The sequence below is a fragment of the Misgurnus anguillicaudatus genome, chromosome 7, assembly GCF_027580225.2.
Source record: "Misgurnus anguillicaudatus chromosome 7, ASM2758022v2, whole genome shotgun sequence".
In the NCBI taxonomy this organism is placed as follows: domain Eukaryota; kingdom Metazoa; phylum Chordata; class Actinopteri; order Cypriniformes; family Cobitidae; genus Misgurnus; species Misgurnus anguillicaudatus.
This window is the reverse complement of record NC_073343.2, coordinates 35,429,652-35,450,833: the sequence shown is the minus strand read 5'-3', so window position 1 is coordinate 35,450,833 and position 21,182 is coordinate 35,429,652. Positions and strand designations below refer to the sequence as shown.

At 36.4% G+C, this 21,182-nt stretch overlaps 2 protein-coding genes across 2 annotated transcripts; one reads left to right on the top strand and one right to left on the bottom strand.

The window, feature by feature from the left end:
* The first annotated feature begins 548 nt into the window (after positions 1-548).
* vash1 (vasohibin 1) lies at positions 549-11,263 on the top strand. The gene is made up of 7 exons (XM_055172767.2): positions 549-1,406; positions 1,702-1,790; positions 3,871-3,927; positions 4,147-4,221; positions 4,546-4,927; positions 5,621-5,730; positions 10,031-11,263. Exons 1-7 carry the CDS (start codon positions 1,059-1,061, stop codon positions 10,092-10,094), a joined length of 1,125 nt encoding a protein of 374 aa, XP_055028742.1. The 5' UTR covers positions 549-1,058; the 3' UTR covers positions 10,095-11,263.
* A 364-nt stretch (positions 11,264-11,627) lies between these two features.
* angel1 (angel homolog 1 (Drosophila)) lies at positions 11,628-19,699 on the bottom strand. Its single transcript, XM_073869811.1, has 11 exons — positions 19,546-19,699; positions 19,288-19,443; positions 16,743-17,624; positions 16,369-16,580; positions 15,204-15,273; positions 14,194-14,624; positions 13,982-14,096; positions 13,472-13,597; positions 13,367-13,397; positions 12,266-12,414; positions 11,628-12,143 (listed from the first exon to the last, which is right to left on the bottom strand). Exons 2-11 carry the CDS (start codon positions 19,349-19,351, stop codon positions 12,016-12,018), a joined length of 2,208 nt encoding a protein of 735 aa, XP_073725912.1. The 5' UTR covers positions 19,352-19,443; positions 19,546-19,699; the 3' UTR covers positions 11,628-12,015.
* Between the last annotated feature and the right edge of the window lie 1,483 nt (positions 19,700-21,182).

Here is a 21,182-nt window from a genome sequence, read left to right as displayed (position 1 = left end):
TTTTATTTATTTGAAACTACGAGGAGCACGAGTACAGTAATGTGGCCATTTCTGTGTAAACTTTAATTAGATATAAATATCCTCGCCCAACACGCTAATCCGATTACTGTGCGCATGCGCAAAAAAGCAGGATTTGTGAGCGCCCAAATCGGAATCATTTTTGCCAATCGGTTCGTTCGAACGATTCGTTTCAATAACACAATTCATAACTAACATCCGACACATCACTGTAATCGTCCACGCATTGAATTTTTGTTGTAAATCACTGTTTAGACATAAAGTATATACTGCGGTAAATATTATGTTGTTCGTTGTTTCGGCATTGTTAATAACTGTTAAGGGCATTAAAGGTGTTCACACTTATAATAATCAATCAATATTGATATATTAATATTAATAATGATCGATTCCGAAAATATTAATAATTTCTTGCTATCAATATGTCTCGTTAGCTGTATGTCACAGTTTTGCTCCTAAAGCCCAACAGTGGAGTGTCGCGATTCTGCGATTCGGTTCCACACTCAAAAGATTCAGTTAAACCAAACGGCTCTTCTAAGATTCGAACATCATTTCAGCGTCACATAACGGGTGTGAGATGCGACTGGGCGATGGCTCACATCGACATCAATCAACACAATGAAGTTGAATATTATGGACAATTGTTGTATTGGTTTGTGTTAGCTGAATGAGAGTAGCGTTGCGCGTGTGTCGGCGGTGTGATGACGTCAAAGGCGCGTTTGTCTTTACTGTAAATGGTTTGGGTTGTTCCGCAGATGATCCATTGTTCGTGAGCTGATATCGCTTGTAAATGTGTAACGGAAGATGAAAGCTATTTTGTCCGTGTAACTTATAGATCTGAATGAGTGTGTAATGATCGGTTATAATATGAACAATCTGCTTTAGATTTAAGATTAAATTTGTGCTGAGCAAAAAGTGACATACTGTCAAACTAGTATGCTGGTTAGTATGTGTTGACAGAGTTTTGGCTGGGGGTCCGAGTGTGTCAGACACCCAGCCACCCTACAGTACATACAGTGTGTGTTTGTGTTGATCCGTCCATGCCTGTTTCCTGCTGTGGTTCTCTTCATCACTGCTCCTCTCCAAGGAGCTTCATCCAGAAGTCAGGATTCAGGACTTGCGTGAGCCAGCCGTGTGCCAGCACCTCACCAGACAGGCTCACTATGATCCGGACAGCTCAAAGTTTGGGGGGAGGTGAGGAGAGAGATGAGGAGCAGGAGGATGAAGGAGAAGATCAAAGAGATGGTGGGATTCCCTTCATTATTAACAGGGGTGGTCTACCCATAAACGAGGAGACCTGGGAGATGATGTGGAGGCACGTCGCCCGGATCCACCCGGATGGAGAGGCAGTGGCGAAGAGGATCCGGGCGACCAGCGACCTTCCCAAGGTGACAGTCATGGTCCGGAAAATCCCAATCTGTATTATATTAATATAAATGTAGTTCACCCCAATAATGTCAATTCTGTCTTTATTTATTAACACTTAGGTCATTTCACTCCTATGTGTCGTCATGTTTAGGCTCTATATTTCAATCCAAAATTGCAGCAAAGGGAAAAGTTCCTGTAAAAAAGCATTGACTTTATATTGACTTTTATTATACTTCAGAAATGATGTATAGTCTTTATGTTGGTGTCAAAATGGAAATGTCATTCACTAACAGTATCCCAAATCTCTCTCTTTAGATTTCAATACCAAGTGTGCCTACATTCCAGTCAAACAGCAGCATTCCCCAGCGTCTGGAAGCCATACAGAGATACATCAGGGATCTGCAGTATCCTTTTCTACTCGTGTCTTCATATATATACTGTGCTGTAACATCTCATCTCATGTCATTCACTTTATCCCATATGAGCATAATAACATATCAGTAAAGAGTTTATTGTCTTCTCAGAGAGCTTTCAAATGACAGCTTGATTAACAACAAAAACAATCACATTTTGTTTGCTTCTCTGATCCATCTTTTGCTGTAAATGTGAGCGGCGCTGTCTTAAAGCTCTGTAGTGTAAAACTTCTGGTGAGCCACTAAAGCTAATGGTAGTCGTATTGCGAGGGGCATGAGTTTTTTGCCATTATGACTGGCTTTTTAATGTTTATTATGAAATTCAGGAAGACCGGCATCATTTGTGCAGTTAGGGGTTGCAATAATTGCTGGTACAAACTCAGTAAACCTCTTAAAAACATTTATTTTAACCAAAATACACACACAAGAGCCAAATGTATATGTGGTGCAAGAGCACCCATGATCTTAATCCACACATCGATCCAGTAAAACCTTTCATAGAAACTACCAGTGAACAAAAAATGCAATAGTTGTTCAAAAACAACTAATATTATGCTAATAAAAATATACAGATTTATTTATTCTGCTACTATATATTATTACAAAATGAGATACAGAATATATGGGTGATTCTCACAAAAACTTGGTTTTAAAAATGTCAAGCATGAAAATTTAAAAATTGCTTAAATTGACTTTTTTTTCCCACCAGACATTGAAAAACAAAGTCTGGAGTAAATGGGAACATTAATTTAAAAACTTTTACTTATCATTTAACACTTTTTGTAACATAATTTAAAAAATTTGTCCTAAAAAATCTCATTACCGCAACAGTCAGAAAACATCAACACTGACATATTTTCAAAATGACATGACAAACCTGAAAGAACATAATTTGGAGATTCTGCACATGCATTTAAAATCAAAGTATTATGCTTCTATTAATTAAATTAACATTTAATAAGCATCTGTTGCGGTAATGATAATCAAAATGTCGTGTAAGCATTCTGACAAAACAATATTTCAAATTAACTGTAAAAAAATGATCTTACCTGGTAGCCATCTTGAAGTAACTGGTCCATGTACTTGGTCACTCAAAATCAAACTTTATTAAAATTCTGTATGTGTGCTTAAACTGTTCTCAAAAAGTGTTGCGGAGGATGAGAACATCAGGCATGGACACATAATTTTCCTAATTTTTCTTCATTATTATTATACATGAATATTCAGTAAATATTTTTTTTGTCATCTAAAGTAGTCTAGCAAAACATCCATTAATTTTTTTCTTAATATTTTTGTGTTAATTTGATTAAATTACAACATAACGCATATTCAAACACAGCCGGACACATTGCGGTAATGAGAATTTCAGCAGAAAATGAGATAAAATTTACAATTATAAATTCTTATGTTGAAATCACACATTGTGCAAGGTAGAACACAGTATTGTGTTAATTCTGATGCTTTTTAATGTTACTATATTACACATTTTAAAGCTAAAATCATTAGTGCCGTGCTGTTTCAATGGTTTCGTGAGAATCACCCATATATGACATAAACTGTTTATTAGTTAATGTTTATAACAGATATGTTTTTTAAAATGAAAATGTTAATAATTTTAAAATAAGCCAATAAAACTAAAAGAGTACTGAATACATGTAATAGTTTAATATGTTCATTATGGTTTGTTTAAATAACTTGCAATGTGTTGAATGATAAAGATGCTGCTGACTGTTGGACCACATGAAGCTTAATAAATAAATAAAAATCCCACCAGAGGACAGTTGTTGTGACATTTAAACCATTGCCTGAAAAGGTTAAAAACATGAATTCTTGGTCTATTTCATGTAGAAACACTCGACTGACTTTCACATTGTAAAGATACTGCTATGTCTGGATAGGGAGATGAAATTTAGATCTGAGCTACAGTAAATCAACTTTGTATGAAGAATATTGTGTGTGTACAATTATGCCTAATAGTGTATATATTTAAGTGTTGTGTAGTTGATTGAGTTTTTGTAGTATATTGTGTTAACTGTCTTGACATTATTTTGTACTTAACAGTGTCTTTCAGATACAATCACACTGGAACACAGTTTTTTGAGATAAAGAAGAGCCGTCCGCTCACGGCGTAAGACATCGACACATCATCTTATATTGTAGTTTCATCATTTAACTTTACATTTTGAAGCCATCGTACAAACACAAATGTGTAACCCACAGTTATAAGATGACTGCAGCAGTTTCTTACTGTAACTAATCCATCAGTGTGTGTGTAAGAGGACTTAATATGTCATTATCAGACTCTTCATTTACTAACTGCTTTTTAATCTTCTAACGTCTTTCACAGATTAATGGACATTGCCAAGGAAATGACACGAGAGTCTCTACCAATCAAATGTTTGGAAGCTGTGATCCTCAGCATGTATCCTTTATCTCATTCAGATTCCCGTGTGCTGCTGTTCCACCCCTTATTTAGTTCATTCTTCTTCTTCTACATTTAAATAGTCTAGTTAGCGTGCTGTAGGCGGTATTTTAGTACTTTACTCATCTCTTGAATGTTCACTGCAGTGTATTGTAGCAGTAACAAGCTTTCATACTTCATCAGCATCAGCGTAAGCAAATCTGTTTCCACCGAGATGTTTTCTTCTCACCTCTTAAAAGTCCAGATTAAAGCCATAAATAACTTGAATTATATAAAATGTGCACACTTTTGTCTGTATTATACTTGACCTTGGCGACGGTTCAGTTACCTCACCAACTGCATGCCGAGCGTGGAGCGCTTTCCTCTCAGCTTTAAGACGCGTTTCTCAGGGAGTCACTTCCGTCACATCGTGCTGGGGGTCCACAGCGGCGGACGCTTCGGCGCACTCGGCATCAGCCGCCGCCAGGACCTGATGTACAAACCGTTGGAGTATAAAACACTCGCCGACCTCGTGCAGGAGTTCCAGGTGGCGTATCGGGGCTATTGGCACACGCTGTGCAAGGTGAAGATCGGCCATTACGTGTCACATGACCCTCACAGTGTGGAGCAGGTGGAGTGGAAACATTCGGTTTTGGACGTGGACAAGCTGACCAGAGAAGAGCTGAAGAAAGAGTTGGACAGACATACGCGTGATATGAGGCTGAAGGTCAGACACATGCAGTACAGTGAAATTAATACTAACCAAACCAGAAACTACTTCCTATTGGCTGACTTATATCGTAGATTTGAGATCTGTCACAGTGTCAAGTAAAACAGTAGAGAGGTGCGCAACCGTCGGCCGGGTGATGTTCACAGACGTCGTCATAGAGCAAAGCTCAATCTGTCAATCATTTTAAGCACTTGTGTTTGCTCATACCAAGACAGGAGGTGTTTAGTGTTGGGCTGGATCGATCCTCAACACCTCTCTGTGTCTATGAGGCATCACAGCTGTGCCCTTATTAATAAATTTTTCATTGAAATGTTAAAAGCAGAAAGTTTCCTGAGAGGGTGGCGGTGTTAGGGGATAAAAAAAAGTCTATCCAGCGATATCAATCTGCTGCTGGAGTTTTGACTTTTCCTTCATTAACAGCGTTTGACTGAAGCTGCTGTAGATGTCAGTCAGGATAGATGCCTGAATCCCAATGAAAACAAAGAAATGATCAACACTAAAGCCATTAAACAGAATATCAGGCTGTCACTTACACAATTGATTTCAGGTGCATTCAGTGACTAAATCTGTCCGTTCGTCCATCCGTCTGTCTGTTCTGAATACAGTACACATCAGTATCCTTCACTTTTCAAATGTATAACATCAAGCTTTTTCATTTTATAGACATATGATATAAGATGTTTGTTTCAGATTGGAAAAGCTGCCCAGTCATCGCCCACTAAAGACAGAAAGAAAGATGTGGGATCTCCTCTACGGAATCCAGGCAGCCCCATGCGGAAAAACAGCCAAAGTGACAGACGGTCATCCCGGGAATTAATAATAAACCCGTGTGTTAGACTCCACTAATGCATTTATAACTCTAAAGCAGGGATCTCTAACCTTTTTGTGAGCAAGGCTACCACAATGGATAAAACTATCTGGAGGACTTCTTTTTCATATAGTCTACTTTAGGGCTGCTTGATTATGGAAAAAGCATAACCACAATTATTTTTTTAAGTCATAATCCCAATTATTTTGGTAAAAGTCATAATCCCAATTTTTTTAAAGCCATAATCCTGATTATTTTGGTAAAAATCCCAGTTATTTGGGTAAACCTCATAATCCCGGTTATTTTGGTAAAGTCATAATCCTGACCTGATTATTCTGGTAAAAGCTTAATCACGATTATTTTAGTACAAGTCATGATACCGATTATTTTGGTAAAAGTCACAATCCCGGTTATTTTGGTAAAAATCTTAATCAGGATTATTTTGGTACAGGTCATAATCTTTGGTAAAAGTCATAATCCCGGTTATTTTGGTAAAAATCTTAATCAGGATTATTTTGGTACAGGTCATAATCCCGGTTATTTTGGTAAAAATCTTAATCAGGATTATTTTGGTACAGGTCATAATCCCGGTTATTTTGGTAAAAACCTTAATCAGGATTATTTTGGTAAAAGTCATAATCACAGTTATTTTAGTACAAGTCATGATACCGATTATGTTGGTAAAAGTCACAATCCCGGTTATTTTGGTAAAAATCTTAATCAGGATTATTTTGGTACAGGTCATAATCCCGGTTATTTTGGTAAAAACCTTAATCAGGATTATTTTGGTAAAAGTCATAATCACAGTTATTTTAGTACAAGTCATGATACCGATTATGTTGGTAAAAGTCACAATCCCGGTTATTTTGGTAAAAATCTTAATCAGGATTATTTTGGTACAGGTCATAATCTTTGGTAAAAGTCATAATCCTGGTTATTTTGGTAAAAATCTTAATCACAGTTAATTTAGTACAAGTCATGATACCGATTATTTTGGTAAAAGTCACAATCCCGGTTATTTTGGTAAAAATCTTAATCAGGATTATTTTGGTACAGGTCATAATCTTTGGTAAAAGTCATAATCCCGGTTATTTTGGTAAAAACCTTAATCAGGATTATTTTGGTAAAAGTCATAATCACAGTTATTTTAGTACAAGTCATGATACCGATTATTTTGGTAAAAGTCACAATCCCGGTTATTTTGGTAAAAATCTTAATCAGGATTATTTTGGTACAGGTCATAATCCCGGTTATTTTGGTAAAAACCTTAATCAGGATTATTTTGGTAAAAGTCATAATCACAGTTATTTTAGTACAAGTCATGATACCGATTATGTTGGTAAAAGTCACAATCCCGGTTATTTTGGTAAAAATCTTAATCAGGATTATTTTGGTACAGGTCATAATCTTTGGTAAAAGTCATAATCCCGGTTATTTTGGTAAAAATCTTAATCGCAGTTAATTTAGTACAAGTCATGATACCGATTATTTTGGTAAATGTCATAATCCCGGTTATTTTGGTAAAAACCTTAATCAGGATTAATTTGGTAAAAGTCATAATCACAGTTATTTTAGTACAAGTCATGATACCGATTATTTTGGTAAAAGTCACAATCCCGGTTATTTTGGTAAAAATCTTAATCAGGATTATTTTGGTACAGGTCATAATCTTTGGTAAAAGTCATAATCCTGGTTATTTTGGTAAAAATCTTAATCACAGTTAATTTAGTACAAGTCATGATACCGATTATTTTGGTAAAAGTCACAATCCCGGTTATTTTGGTAAAAATCTTAATCAGGATTATTTTGGTACAGGTCATAATCTTTGGTAAAAGTCATAATCCCGGTTATTTTGGTAAAAACCTTAATCAGGATTATTTTGGTAAAAGTCATAATCACAGTTATTTTAGTACAAGTCATGATACCGATTATTTTGGTAAAAGTCACAATCCCGGTTATTTTGGTAAAAATCTTAATCAGGATTATTTTGGTACAGGTCATAATCCCGGTTATTTTGGTAAAAACCTTAATCAGGATTATTTTGGTAAAAGTCATAATCACAGTTATTTTAGTACAAGTCATGATACCGATTATGTTGGTAAAAGTCACAATCCCGGTTATTTTGGTAAAAATCTTAATCAGGATTATTTTGGTACAGGTCATAATCTTTGGTAAAAGTCATAATCCCGGTTATTTTGGTAAAAACCTTAATCAGGATTATTTTGGTAAAAGTCATAATCACAGTTATTTTAGTACAAGTCATGATACCGATTATTTTGGTAAAAGTCACAATCCCGGTTATTTTGGTAAAAATCTTAATCAGGATTATTTTGGTACAGGTCATAATCCCGGTTATTTTGGTAAAAACCTTAATCAGGATTATTTTGGTAAAAGTCATAATCACAGTTATTTTAGTACAAGTCATGATACCGATTATGTTGGTAAAAGTCACAATCCCGGTTATTTTGGTAAAAATCTTAATCAGGATTATTTTGGTACAGGTCATAATCTTTGGTAAAAGTCATAATCCCGGTTATTTTGGTAAAAATCTTAATCGCAGTTAATTTAGTACAAGTCATGATACCGATTATTTTGGTAAATGTCATAATCCCGGTTATTTTGGTAAAAACCTTAATCAGGATTAATTTGGTAAAAGTCATAATCACAGTTATTTTAGTACAAGTCATGATACCGATTATTTTGGTAAAAGTCACAATCCCGGTTATTTTGGTAAAAATCTTAATCAGGATTATTTTGGTACAGGTCATAATCTTTGGTAAAAGTCATAATCCTGGTTATTTTGGTAAAAATCTTAATCACAGTTAATTTAGTACAAGTCATGATACCGATTATTTTGGTAAAAGTCACAATCCCGGTTATTTTGGTAAAAATCTTAATCAGGATTATTTTGGTACAGGTCATAATCTTTGGTAAAAGTCATAATCCCGGTTATTTTGGTAAAAACCTTAATCAGGATTATTTTGGTAAAAGTCATAATCACAGTTATTTTAGTACAAGTCATGATACCGATTATTTTGGTAAAAGTCACAATCCCGGTTATTTTGGTAAAAATCTTAATCAGGATTATTTTGGTACAGGTCATAATCCCGGTTATTTTGGTAAAAACCTTAATCAGGATTATTTTGGTAAAAGTCATAATCACAGTTATTTTAGTACAAGTCATGATGCCGATTATGTTGGTAAAAGTCACAATCCCGGTTATTTTGGTAAAAATCTTAATCAGGATTATTTTGGTACAGGTCATAATCTTTGGTAAAAGTCATAATCCCGGTTATTTTGGTAAAAATCTTAATCGCAGTTAATTTAGTACAAGTCATGATACCGATTATTTTGGTAAATGTCATAATCCCGGTTATTTTGGTAAAAACCTTAATCAGGATTAATTTGGTAAAAGTCATAATCACAGTTATTTTAGTACAAGTCATGATACCGATTATTTAAATAAAAGTCATAATCCCAGTTATTTTGGTAGAAATCTTAATCAGGATTATTTTGGTACAGGTCATAATCTTTGGTAAAAGTCATAATCCCGGTAATTTTGGTAAAAATCTTAATCACAGTTATTTTTGTGCAAGTCTGGATACCGATTATTTTGGTAAATGTCATAATCCCGGTTATTTTGGTAAAAATCTTAATCAGGATTATTTTGGTACAGGTCACAATCTTTGGTAAAAGTCATAATCCTGGTTATTTTGGTAAAAATCTTAATCACAGTTAATTTAGTACAAGTCATGATACCGATTATTTTGGTAAATGTCATAATCCCGGTTATTTTGGTAAAAATCTTAATCACAGTTATTTTAGTGCAAGTCATGATACCAATTATTTTGGTAAACTCATAATCCCAATTATTTTGGTAAAAGTCATAATCCCGGTTATTTTGGTAACAATCTTAATCCCGGTTATTTTGGTACAACTCATAATCTTTGGTAAAGTCAATCTTGATTATTTTTGTAAAAGTTATAATCCCAGTTATTTAACATAATTACTCAGTGACTTTGAAAACAAGCAGTTATTTTACCTTTTATATTATTTATAATCATTTTAAAGACAGACAGCAGGCCTACAATAGATAATATCAGTTTAATCTCATTACTTAATGCTAAAGCAGAAACAATAATTGTCTTAAAATATTCCTGAAGACTTTACTCTCTGTACAGTAAATGTAAAGCAGTGATCTTATTAGTACAATAATTCCTATAATTTGATCTGTTGACTCATTCAGTGCTCATAAGCTCAAGTGTTTAGTGATGCTGTGCTGTATTTTACAGGTCATCAATGGAGAAGAAGTCTGGAGCTACAGCAGATGTTAATGGATATCAGATCAGGGTTTGAGAAGATTCACAGAGAGTCAAACACAACAACATCAACAACAATCCTCAGACCTGATAATGAGGAGGAAATCTTCTGTAAATGAAAAGCCTTTATAAGCGTACACACTTAAGAATGTTCATTACTAAAACTTTTTCTGTAGAATAGCAACACTTTTATCAACACGTCCTATTTATATTCAGCCTGAGCTTTTTAACCTTTAACTCAACTAACCACTTACTATATGTAGAGACTAGTTTGAAGTTCATTTATTGGGTGCCTTTGTATAAATTGTATTTTCCTGGTGATCTGATGAAGCTGTTCATCTTCCTCAACACACTGAATTATTTGCACTTAGAAAGTCAGACAGGATTGATTTGTCATCATCATCATCATCATCAGGTTTCATCAATGATCTGAATCTGAACTATGATAGACCAAATGTTTATGTGTGAAGTGTAGAAGTCTGAATCAATGTTTGGTGTGAGCAGCAGGGTTTTACTGATCGATAGAAACAGGGTTTAGTAATGATACACCATCAACGCAGCGTTTAGACACATTTCTATGTGATTTTTAACACACATTTAGCTTTATTAGATGTTATACACATCTGTATTTAATGCCAATATATACATTAAAATGTACACTTTATTATTGATTTTTTTTTAAATACATATATCTTGCTCAAGTTATCTGAGCACATTATTCCAAAGCCAAAATGAATTGATCATCATTCAAAGTTTGATTGATTGATTGATTGAATAAGTATGAATGTTTCTCCTCTCATATACAGACTGATTTGCATGTTGACTAAAGTCAAGACGATTTATTAAGGATTTGCTGATCTATAGTAGATATGGAATTTGGACAATAGATGATTTGTTTAATAATTACATTTTAATATTAGACTACTAGAGAAAAGATTTTGATATATAATACACTAAACACTGAGATGTAGTAGATCGTAGACACACAAACCCTATCAAGTGCTCACTACGTGTGTAAATCTCTTCAAATATTGGTGCTGTTAAATGAGTGTGTCACATGAATCACTTATCAATCATTACAAACACACACACATACACATACACACACATAATGTACACAAACTGTAGTAATATAGAGTTGATGTCACCGTACTGTAACGTATTGATTTGTGACACTATATTGAAATGAAGTTGTTTGTAAATAAAGCTCAAATGTGTTTCTCATATTGATTATATAACACCGAAGTGAGAAAACTGACAGTTGGGGCAAAACATCCAAAGACATTTGTGTTATTATTTATCGTAAACTCTGTATGTGCGTCGTGTCAGTCTTTATAATGAATAGAGGAGGAGTTGTAATGAATACAGTCAAGGCTTTTTGCTTCATAAGAATCTGTCAAGTGTCATCATAAATATTCACACACAATTTCTGAGAGAGATGATTTAAGCAGTCGAATGTTTTTCAAAGTTTTAGAGAAAAGATAATAAAACGTCGTCATCATTATCAGTCAATCAATCCATAAAGTCCAACTGCTTGTTATTTTTAATGATTTAGAAATGAATTCTGAGCTCCAGACACATCTGACATCTTTATTCATTTTTTATATATATAATTTGTCAGCGTAGTTTTTTGCTCTATTCAAACTAAAACAAAGGTGTCTAACAAATGAAATCCCAATAAAGCATGTGTATCATCAACACTTGTTCTGATAAAAATAAACAAAAGAATTAAAGACATGGTCAGCTTGACAAGCAAAAACCTTTTTTAGTATTAAACATAAAACGAACTTCAACTGCGGTAATCTAGTGATATAAATGAGTAGTTAGGAGAAGGAAACATGAATCAGACATGACAACATGAACATAGTTTTGTCAAATGTGTGATGTAGAGGATAACAGTGCCTGTGCTTCATCTTCAATGCTATGCTGAGAAATAATCAAGAGACGAGTAAAGAAACTCAAGCGAGCTGAAATCTGACGAGCAGGCTGAGGTGATCTGAAGGAAACGTTTCATTGGGAAGTGACCAGAGATCTGCTTCAGACAGTAAAGACAGACGACCCATCAGCTTCAAACCACCGTCTCTTTCTGGAAAGACAAAACAAAACATTCATGTATTGAAATATTGAGTCAATTATAATTGAGTGATTTATTTGTGATTGTCTGACAGACTTTAATGTGAGTAGTGTGTGTGTGTGTGTTTGCATTACGTTTGATGTGATGAGAGTAAAAGATGTAATCCACCATAGCTCCTCCCTCTGAGTTCAGTGTAGTCAGCAGCACACAGTTCTCAGTGTTTGATTGGATGTCAGGGTAAGCTGATGTCAGATTCAGACGGTGAAATAAACTCGCTCCAAACCTGTCAAAAGAAAACCCATTTCCCATTCAACTCGTAATAAACATCAAATCCATTAGTTTGTCTTTATATGTGAGGTGGTTGAAAGGAGAAGAGACAGACATTTTCTCACGTTTGAAAACATTTTTTTCTATAAATAAATGTGAACTGATTAATCACTCACAATAAGACCAAAAATGTGTTTCATGAAACAGATGCGTCATGCTCATTGAATCATTTTGAGCCATGTGGATTTTGCATGCAACCATAAAATCAATGAAGCATTTTTTTCATGTTACTTTTGTTTAATAGCCAAAATATGAGCAGTTCTGCGCTTTACTCTGAGATGTTCACTGTTTTAATCGCATGTTATAATCTGGACACAATAAATTTAATGAATAATACAAATCCAGAAGCAAAAGAACAGTGCAGGTGCCATCATTGTGCATGCTCACGTACACGTTGCTACTGGTGCTACATTTTTTATCTGATCAAATGCTTGTAAGACTTTCAAAACGCAGCAGCTAATGCAATGTTCGCTTTACCCTGTATATAAAGATAAACGTTCATTTCATAATGTTTATATCTAGATTCAGATTTTTAAAGTTGCATGTTTTCAATGCAATTAAATTGAAATGTGAAAATAAATGAAAACTTACAGCATTACATTAAGATCTACTTCCTTTCATCAAAGATTTCTTTTTATTTCCTGATTTTGAAGTGTTGATCATTACAGCACATCAATGTAACATTTAAATCATTGTTAAAGAGATTTTTTCACTCAGTTTTCCATTAATGTGTAAAATAGCAATTAAAAATGAACTTCTAAACGCTTCTTACCTTTTTTGTCTGTGTATGGCCTATAAAATAGTGTTTAATGTATTCTATTAAGGGATATTAATAATTATAATTACAGTATGAAAGTGTGCCCCTGTTATAAAAGTGCATAAGTGTTGTAGACGTAGAGTAATCTCACCTTAGATTGAACATCTGGATGTCTTTAGGATCTAGAGAGAAAAGGACAGGTTTAAGAAGGACTCTTGTAAAGAACCAGACAGGACTGCATGAGATATTAAATGACCTGGCGTGTTGTCTGTGACTCCAGGTATAAAGTCCAGATCTGGTGGCCGCACACAAGACGACGGACAGTATCGCAGCTGACGGAGAAAATCATGACTGTACTGCAGTTTCTCTACGGAAATAAATACTTTAATGCACCAACATAAATGTCTAAAATCTTTATAAATGTACTTCTTTACATGAGTGTTTCCTAACTGAGGACTGGAACTGAGAAACATTGATCTGGGTCACGTCAACAGACTTTTAGCTCTTATCTAACTGAAGTCTTAAAACAGCATAAAGATCACTTTAGTTTAAAATGTCTCACTAGTTTTGTTTCATAGAGCTTTACCTTTAGCAGTGGTACAGCAAACCTTATCAGTGTTCAAATCTGAGAAAGAAAGCAGACATTCAAGAAAAAAGATCTTTAAATGAATATCATCATGTGTAATATCGTGCTAAAGGAAGCAAGCAACAGCACACATAGAGATTCAGGTAACATCTAAGATCTCATGATGACCTTTGACTTGACCTTCAGCATGAACCTCGTACTGACAACCATCATTGATACCGAGGCTGGTGGGCCACAGTGGGGTGAAAAGTCTTCTGTGATGGAGGTTACTCGACAGATCCACCTGACCTGAAACCTGTCAACACAAACAAAGCACAAACACGGCAATAACTATTGAAAATGAGTCTGATCATAAGACTAGTTTTTGTCTGATGTAAGTGTAACTGACTGACCATCCAGGCAGGTAAACCGTGGTAATCGAGTTGGCCACCGGTGATGAACTTTACCAGCGGTGTGTTGGGTAAGGCGTTAAAGTCTCCACACGGAATCACCTCACAGCTTTTACCTCGACTCTCACAGCTCTTGATCATGAGGTCAATCTCGGCCAACATGATGGCCAGCTGTGCTAGTTTCACATCACCTCTCCTAGGGTTAAACACCAGATGTGTGTTAGCCACACAGACAGGGCTGAGAGCTTCGAGCCGTTCTGTGATTGGCTGAAGGAGAAGCACAATGCCCACGTTGTCACGATCTAACAGCTCACAGTCGGGTCGGTGAAACTCCAGCAGTTTAACAGAGAGTTGAGTAAAGCGCTCGCTGTAATAACACACAGCACAGCCGTCCGTTCTGTTGCCTGTGCGCCGCTTGTAGATGCAGGTGTATCCTAAAAAAACAAGTAAAAATAACTCTTCACATGAGAAACACAGCTGTAGTCTATTGCACTGTGATTGACGTATGGTCATTTATTTCATTAAAGGTGCAGTGTGTCATTTTTTGAAAGATCTCTTGACAGAAATGCAAAATAATATACAAAACTATATGATCAGGGGTGTATAATGTTTTTATTACCTTAGAATGAGACGTTTTTATCTACATACACAGAGGGTCCCCTTACATGGAAGTCACCATTTTGTGCTGCCATTTTTCTACAGAAGCCCTTAAAGGACAAACTTTTTTTACTAAATTGTCTCAGACTATGACATGTTTGTCCGGTGGCGGCTAACGTAGCTTCTTTATGTGTTTCAAAAGTGAGGCGTGAGCAGTCGACTGAGCCGTTGGTTGCAATGCGCAACCTCACCACTAGATGCCGCTAAAATTTACACACTGCACCTTTAAGAGGTTTATTTCTTAGGTAAATGACATTGACACAAATATTGTTAACTTAGTCAAACTTGTTTTGGAACATTTCTTGAACAAATTTGGAACATTTCTTTTGATCCAGAGTTTTGTGGCATCATCTCACCCATTTCAGTCAGGACGGGATATATCTGCTCTAAGAAGTGATCTTCCTGAACCTCTTGAAGACAAACAATCTGTACAGACGAAGAGGAGATTTTATTCATATACACTAGTGGTCAAAAGACTGAAATGTTAACTATGATCTTAGAAATCTTTTCATCTGAGGTGTGTGGTTAAATGCTTAAAATTTCTTTCGTATACAAAAATCTAGCTGTGCCAAACAGATTAGACAAAAATTATTTTAAAATATTATTTTTGAAAAAAATGACTTTGCAGCCCAGATTAAATGTGAACTCCTTCAATATTCTTTAAAACTCATCCTAAAGTGAAACTTCAAGAAGCTTTTTGATCAAATGACATGAGTACTGTTTTGCAGTTTCTAGGCAAAGAATGACTGCACTTCAGATTATAAAATATAACAGAGTTTTGATTTATTTTGGATAATTTTAGTCACCAACATCATTCCCACAGTTGTGTTATGCCACAGTTTTCATGAGTTTATTATTATTCTGTAATGTTGTGTTTCTAAACTTTTGACCATCACAATGTCAAGTAGGATTGGTTGTTATGTTTGGATAAATGAATCACATGAACAGTCTGAGTGGCACTGTTGAATGAATCTCTCACAATGTAACATAATGTGTTGAATAAAAACTGTTAAAGGTGCAGTGTGTAACTTTTAGAAGGATCTAAAGACAGAAATCCAATATAATATACACAAGTATATTATCAGTGGTGTATAAAGACCTTACATAATGAACTGTTATGTGTTTATATCTACGTTTTTATCTACATACACTGTGGGTCTCCTTACATGGAAGTCACCATTTGGTGCCGCCATGTTTCTAGAGTAGCCCTAAACGGACAAAAAGCTGCACAGAGCGAGTTTTATCACTACTGTACAACAACATGTTTGTCCTTTGGCGGCTACCGTAGTTTCTCTATGCGTTTTGGTGAATGGTGGACTGAGCCGTTAGATGCAATTCACAATCTCACTGCTAGATGCCGCTAAAATCTACACACTGCACCTTTAAATGCTGTACCATAAAATAAACCCTACGCTCATTAATGTCTTAAAGATACAACAGCAAAACTCTGGCTCTATTTTACGTCTCCTGTACATCTCATAGTGATTTCACGTGCCTGTGTGTGAGTTTGTGTTAACTTACGTCAGGCTCCCAGATACGCAGCTCCTGCAGGATGAGAAGCAGCCGATGGTCCCACGCTAACACCTCCTCTCTACAGTGTTTATATAGCTGTGGATGAGACTCCAGGAGATCCTGAGCTAAGATGTTGTAAGACATGACGCTGAACTCAAAGACAGGGTCTGCACACGGCTCACCGCAGGCTTCACTCAGGTCCTCCCATACTCTCCACATCACTGAAAAGACAAAATAAATGATGAAACTACACAACTTGCATTGCAAGTTACACATTTTGTAAACAAATGTTTGCATGCAAAACTAATGTCAAGCATTTAACCTTAAAATGAAAAGGTTTTAAACATTCTAGTCGCTAGTGTTGTTTGTTTTGATAATCTCACCTTCGATATTGTCATTGGCCTGATAGGCAGGATAGTAGCTGACAGCTGGAAACTGAACGTAAGGGCAATAGCACACGTCTGACAGACCGAGACCTACTGGAAAATGCCAACCGATGGGCTCGGCTGGAAGCTGAACACAGTGAGCGTCTGAAAGCAAAGCCCTTAAATCAAAGACAGGGCAGCTGCTGGTGAATAAAGCTTCACTTCCATCAGAATCCAAACCCAGTAAGATATCAGAGCAACATGCACTGAGGTGTGTATCTGACTCCTTTACATCATCATCATCATCATCATCACGTATGTGTGAGCCTTTAGCAGGTGTATCATCTTCTTCAACACATCTATGAAGTTCTGCTGTGAGATCTGAAGATATGCGGCTTACATCAGCACATTCAGAATCGGTTGTGTCATCAGGATTAACCTGAAGCTCTTGGACAAATGTGGTGGACATGACGTCTACATTTAAGTGACTTTCAGCCTCACTGACCAGAAGAGCACATTCGCTGTTTTTATCTGAACATTCATTGACTGATGTTGAGAGCTTTACATTTGTCACGTCCTCGATCAAAGCCTCCGTCCATTCTGTGTGATGGGTGAGCGCTGCCGTGTTTTCTTCTGTCACAGATGTTTCATAACTGAGTGTCATCACCTCCTCATTCAGCTCCTCCTGTCGCCTCCTCTGTGTTTCATCTGTTGTCTCTCTGATCTGTCCCTGCACCGTTCCCTGACTCGTTGTGTCTTCTGGGGTAGAAATGATGCGTGTTGTGTTTTTGTAGTGCTGTAACAGATCCATCTGAAGCTCTGGAAGGATCCTCTGTCTGGAAGGATCTCCACAACCTCCTCTTCCATTAATGTAAGCAATCGGTGTCCTCTGCCACAATTCTGTAGAAAGAAAAACAAAACAAATATTTTCTTAAGACCTGTTAACAGTAGAGAAAGTACAGGTACACAACACAGTGCTACTTTTATGGATATGGCAATAATACAACATTAACCATTTAAAATGATTGCCTGTAAGTACAGTAGTATTTAATATGAATGTACAATATGTATGATCGACCATAAATAAACACTGCCTCTCATGTTTATCTTTATTTAAGCAGTCAAATCACCTGAAACAGTTAAGAAGGCAAACAATCAGAATTATTAAAGATAAATACAATCAAGAAACTAACGCGGGGTTAATTGTAACACGGCTACTTGACATATTTCTACAGGGCCGAGCAATCTGTGCTTTTGGTCTTTTCTCTTACAGTCAGAAGATCTCCTGTCAATCTGTGAAAAGTTTTGATGTGTTTTGGTGAAGATATTGAACAAAGAGTATTTTGGAGGCATAAAAGTACATTTCTTCATCTTATGTTTTTATTTCTGAGTTGTGTGTGTAAGTCACCAAATCCAACCTTATATTATTTTAATCGCTGTCTTGTTACCTAAAACACATCATTTTAAAACATGTCAACAACTCCTAGTAACTGATAGGTGGGTTTGAAAAGAAAAATACACAGTGGGGTTAGTTGTCACACAACCTCAGGTATACAATGATAATGAAATGAAAACAATGTAAATAAATACTATTCATCAAAATGATAACTGTTAATACAATATCAGGGAAAATAACTCACTATTAGGATTTTCATGAAAAATCTATTGATATGCACTGCTGCATAATAGACAGATGGTTGGTTGGATGAAAGATGATATCTATCTAATATAAGCAGATATATAAACAATATCCACCTTAAAGACAGAATTATTTGATTGAATTATTTGTGTTTAAACAAAATTTTCTATCAGGTGTTACAAAAAATCCTCTGTTTGTTACGATGAACTCCACCTATGGAGTAACGTTTGCACTCCTGTCACTTTCTGTGTAATTGTATGATAACTGTAGATCACACAAACAAACTTTAAGTGTTTATTTGTAGCAGAGATGTGTGTGTAAAAAAATGATTCATCTAACTTAAATATTTTTTTAATGATATAGAGCTAAAGCCAAAGTGTTAGTTTGTGCCCCACTCTCCCCTACATAACAAGAACAAGAAGAAAGAGTTTCCAGCATCTTCTGCAGATTTGAGCTCTTTCTAAAAGTGACTGTGTGATGTTGACATTCATGTTTAAAAAAACAACAACACAACATACAAACATTACTTGAAGATCAAAAGACAGGTGCATGGAACCTTATAAACATGATGATCTGTGTACACAACAACACCTCTAAGCATCATAAAAGAGAATTTAACGACATTGTGATTTATTATTACTGATCTTAGGTTAATGTGCAGCTGTAGCAGCTTTATGATTCTTTTCAATGGTTACCAGCGACATTGGCTGTCATTTCAGTATATTAAAGGTACATTTTTACACGGTCAGATAACGTTAACTAATGAAAATAAAACTTCGGCTTGTGTTTCCACGTCCACGCGCTGTGGTTGAGTTTGCCGGAGACGTTACTCTGCAGGTTAACCCAAATAATATCACAGTCTCGACAGGTGTAACTTATCAAGAGTAGCACTTTAAACTTCACACGTGACGTCATGAGCTTTACCTGAGGCGCTGTTGATGAACCTTGTCAGTGGATATAACGCGTAATAAATCAGACTGGCGATCATGCTTTACTTTATTCGTAACGCTACGTTTGAGGTGACGTCATCAGCGTGACGACACACGTGCAAAGCGTCCAACGGGATGACGTCAGTCGTACCTAGACAAGAGGGGAACCCACATTATTGATTATTTTAGTTAGATATAGTTAAACCCGTGCTATAATCGATTTTTTATATCACACGTATCACTATAAACTCACAGAAAGTCTCTCCACGTATCAATCATTCGGCGCGTTGAAGGTTCAAGCCATCAGGTTGGCTGCGTTTTTTTGGAGGACGGGGATATGGAGTTGTGGCTAGAAGGGACACAGCTATGGCCACAATCTCGTGAAATCTCGCCGGATGAGCGCTGTTTATTTCATCCTATTGCGGTCAAGCCAGCCGCCACTCCGAAAAAGACGGTCAAACTAGCCCCCCGTTTTTTTTCTGTGTGTACATAAATTAGACATTACGGTAAACCCACGAGAGGAATGATTTCAAAATAAAAGTTTCTCACTTAATCTGTTGATATTTCTGTTGCATTATGTGTCTGTTTTAAGTCATTGCTAGGGTATTATGGGTGGTTGCTAGGCTGTTTCTCTTGCATTCTGTGTGGTTGCTAGGGTTCTATAAGTGGTTGCTAGGCTGTTTCTGTTGCATTCTGTTTGGTTGCTAGGCGGTTTCTGTGGCATTATGTGTCTGTTTTAAGTCATTGCTATGGTATTCTGGGTGGTTGCTAGGCGGTTTCTCTTGCATTCTGTGTGGTTGCTAGGCTGTTGCTAGGGTTCTTTAAGTTGTTGCTAGGGTATTGTGGGTGGTTGCTAGGCGGTTTCTCTTTCATTCTGTGTGGTTGCTAGGCTGTTGCTAGGGTTCTTTAAGTCATTGCTAAGGTATTATGGGTGGTTGCTAGGCGGTTTATGATGCATTCTGTGTGGTTGCTAGGCTGTTTCTTTTGCATACTGTTGCTAGGCTGTTTCTGTTGCACACTGCAAGTCGTTGCAAGGGTATTATGGGTGGTTTCTAGGCTGTTTTCTTTGCTTCCTGTGTGGTTGCTAGGCTGTTACTCGGGGTTTTATGCGTGGTTGCTAGGGTACTATGGGTGGCTGCTAGGCGGCCCCTCCTGCACTCTGCGTTGTTGCTAGGCTGTTGCTAGGGTTCTTTAAGTCATTGCTAAGGTATTATGGGTGGTTGCTAGGCGGTTTATGATGCATTCTGTGTGGTTGCTAGGCTGTTTCTTTTGCATTATGTGTCTGTTTTAAGTCATTGCTATGGTATTATGGGTGGTTGCTAGGCGGTTTCTCTTGCATTCTGTGTGGTTGCTAGGCTGTTGCTAGGGTTCTTTAAGTCATTGCTAAGGTATTATGGGTGGTTGCTAGGCGGTTTATGATGCATTCTGTGTGGTTGCTAGGCTGTTTCTTTTGCATGCTGTTGCTAGGCTGTTTCTGTTGCACACTGCAAGTCGTTGCTAGGGTATTTTGGGTGGTTGCTAGGGTGTTTAATTTGCATTCTGTGTGGTTGCTAGGCTGTTACTAGGGTTTTATGCGTGGTTGCTATGTTGTTTTTGTTGCATTCTGGTTGCTTCCTAGGCTATTGCTAGGGCTTTTTAAGTGGTTGCTAGGGTATAGATTTGGTTTTCTATGTAATTGCTAGACTGTTGCTAGGGTATATGGGTGCATTCTGTGTCTGTTTAAGTCGTTGCTAGGTTATTATTGGTGGCTGCTAGGCTGTTTCTTTTGCATTCTATGTCTGTTAAAAATCATTGCTAGGGTATTATGGGTGGTTGCTAGGCTACTTCTGTTGCATTATGTGTCTGTTTAAGTTGTTGCTAGGGTATTATGGGTGGTTGCTATGATGTTTC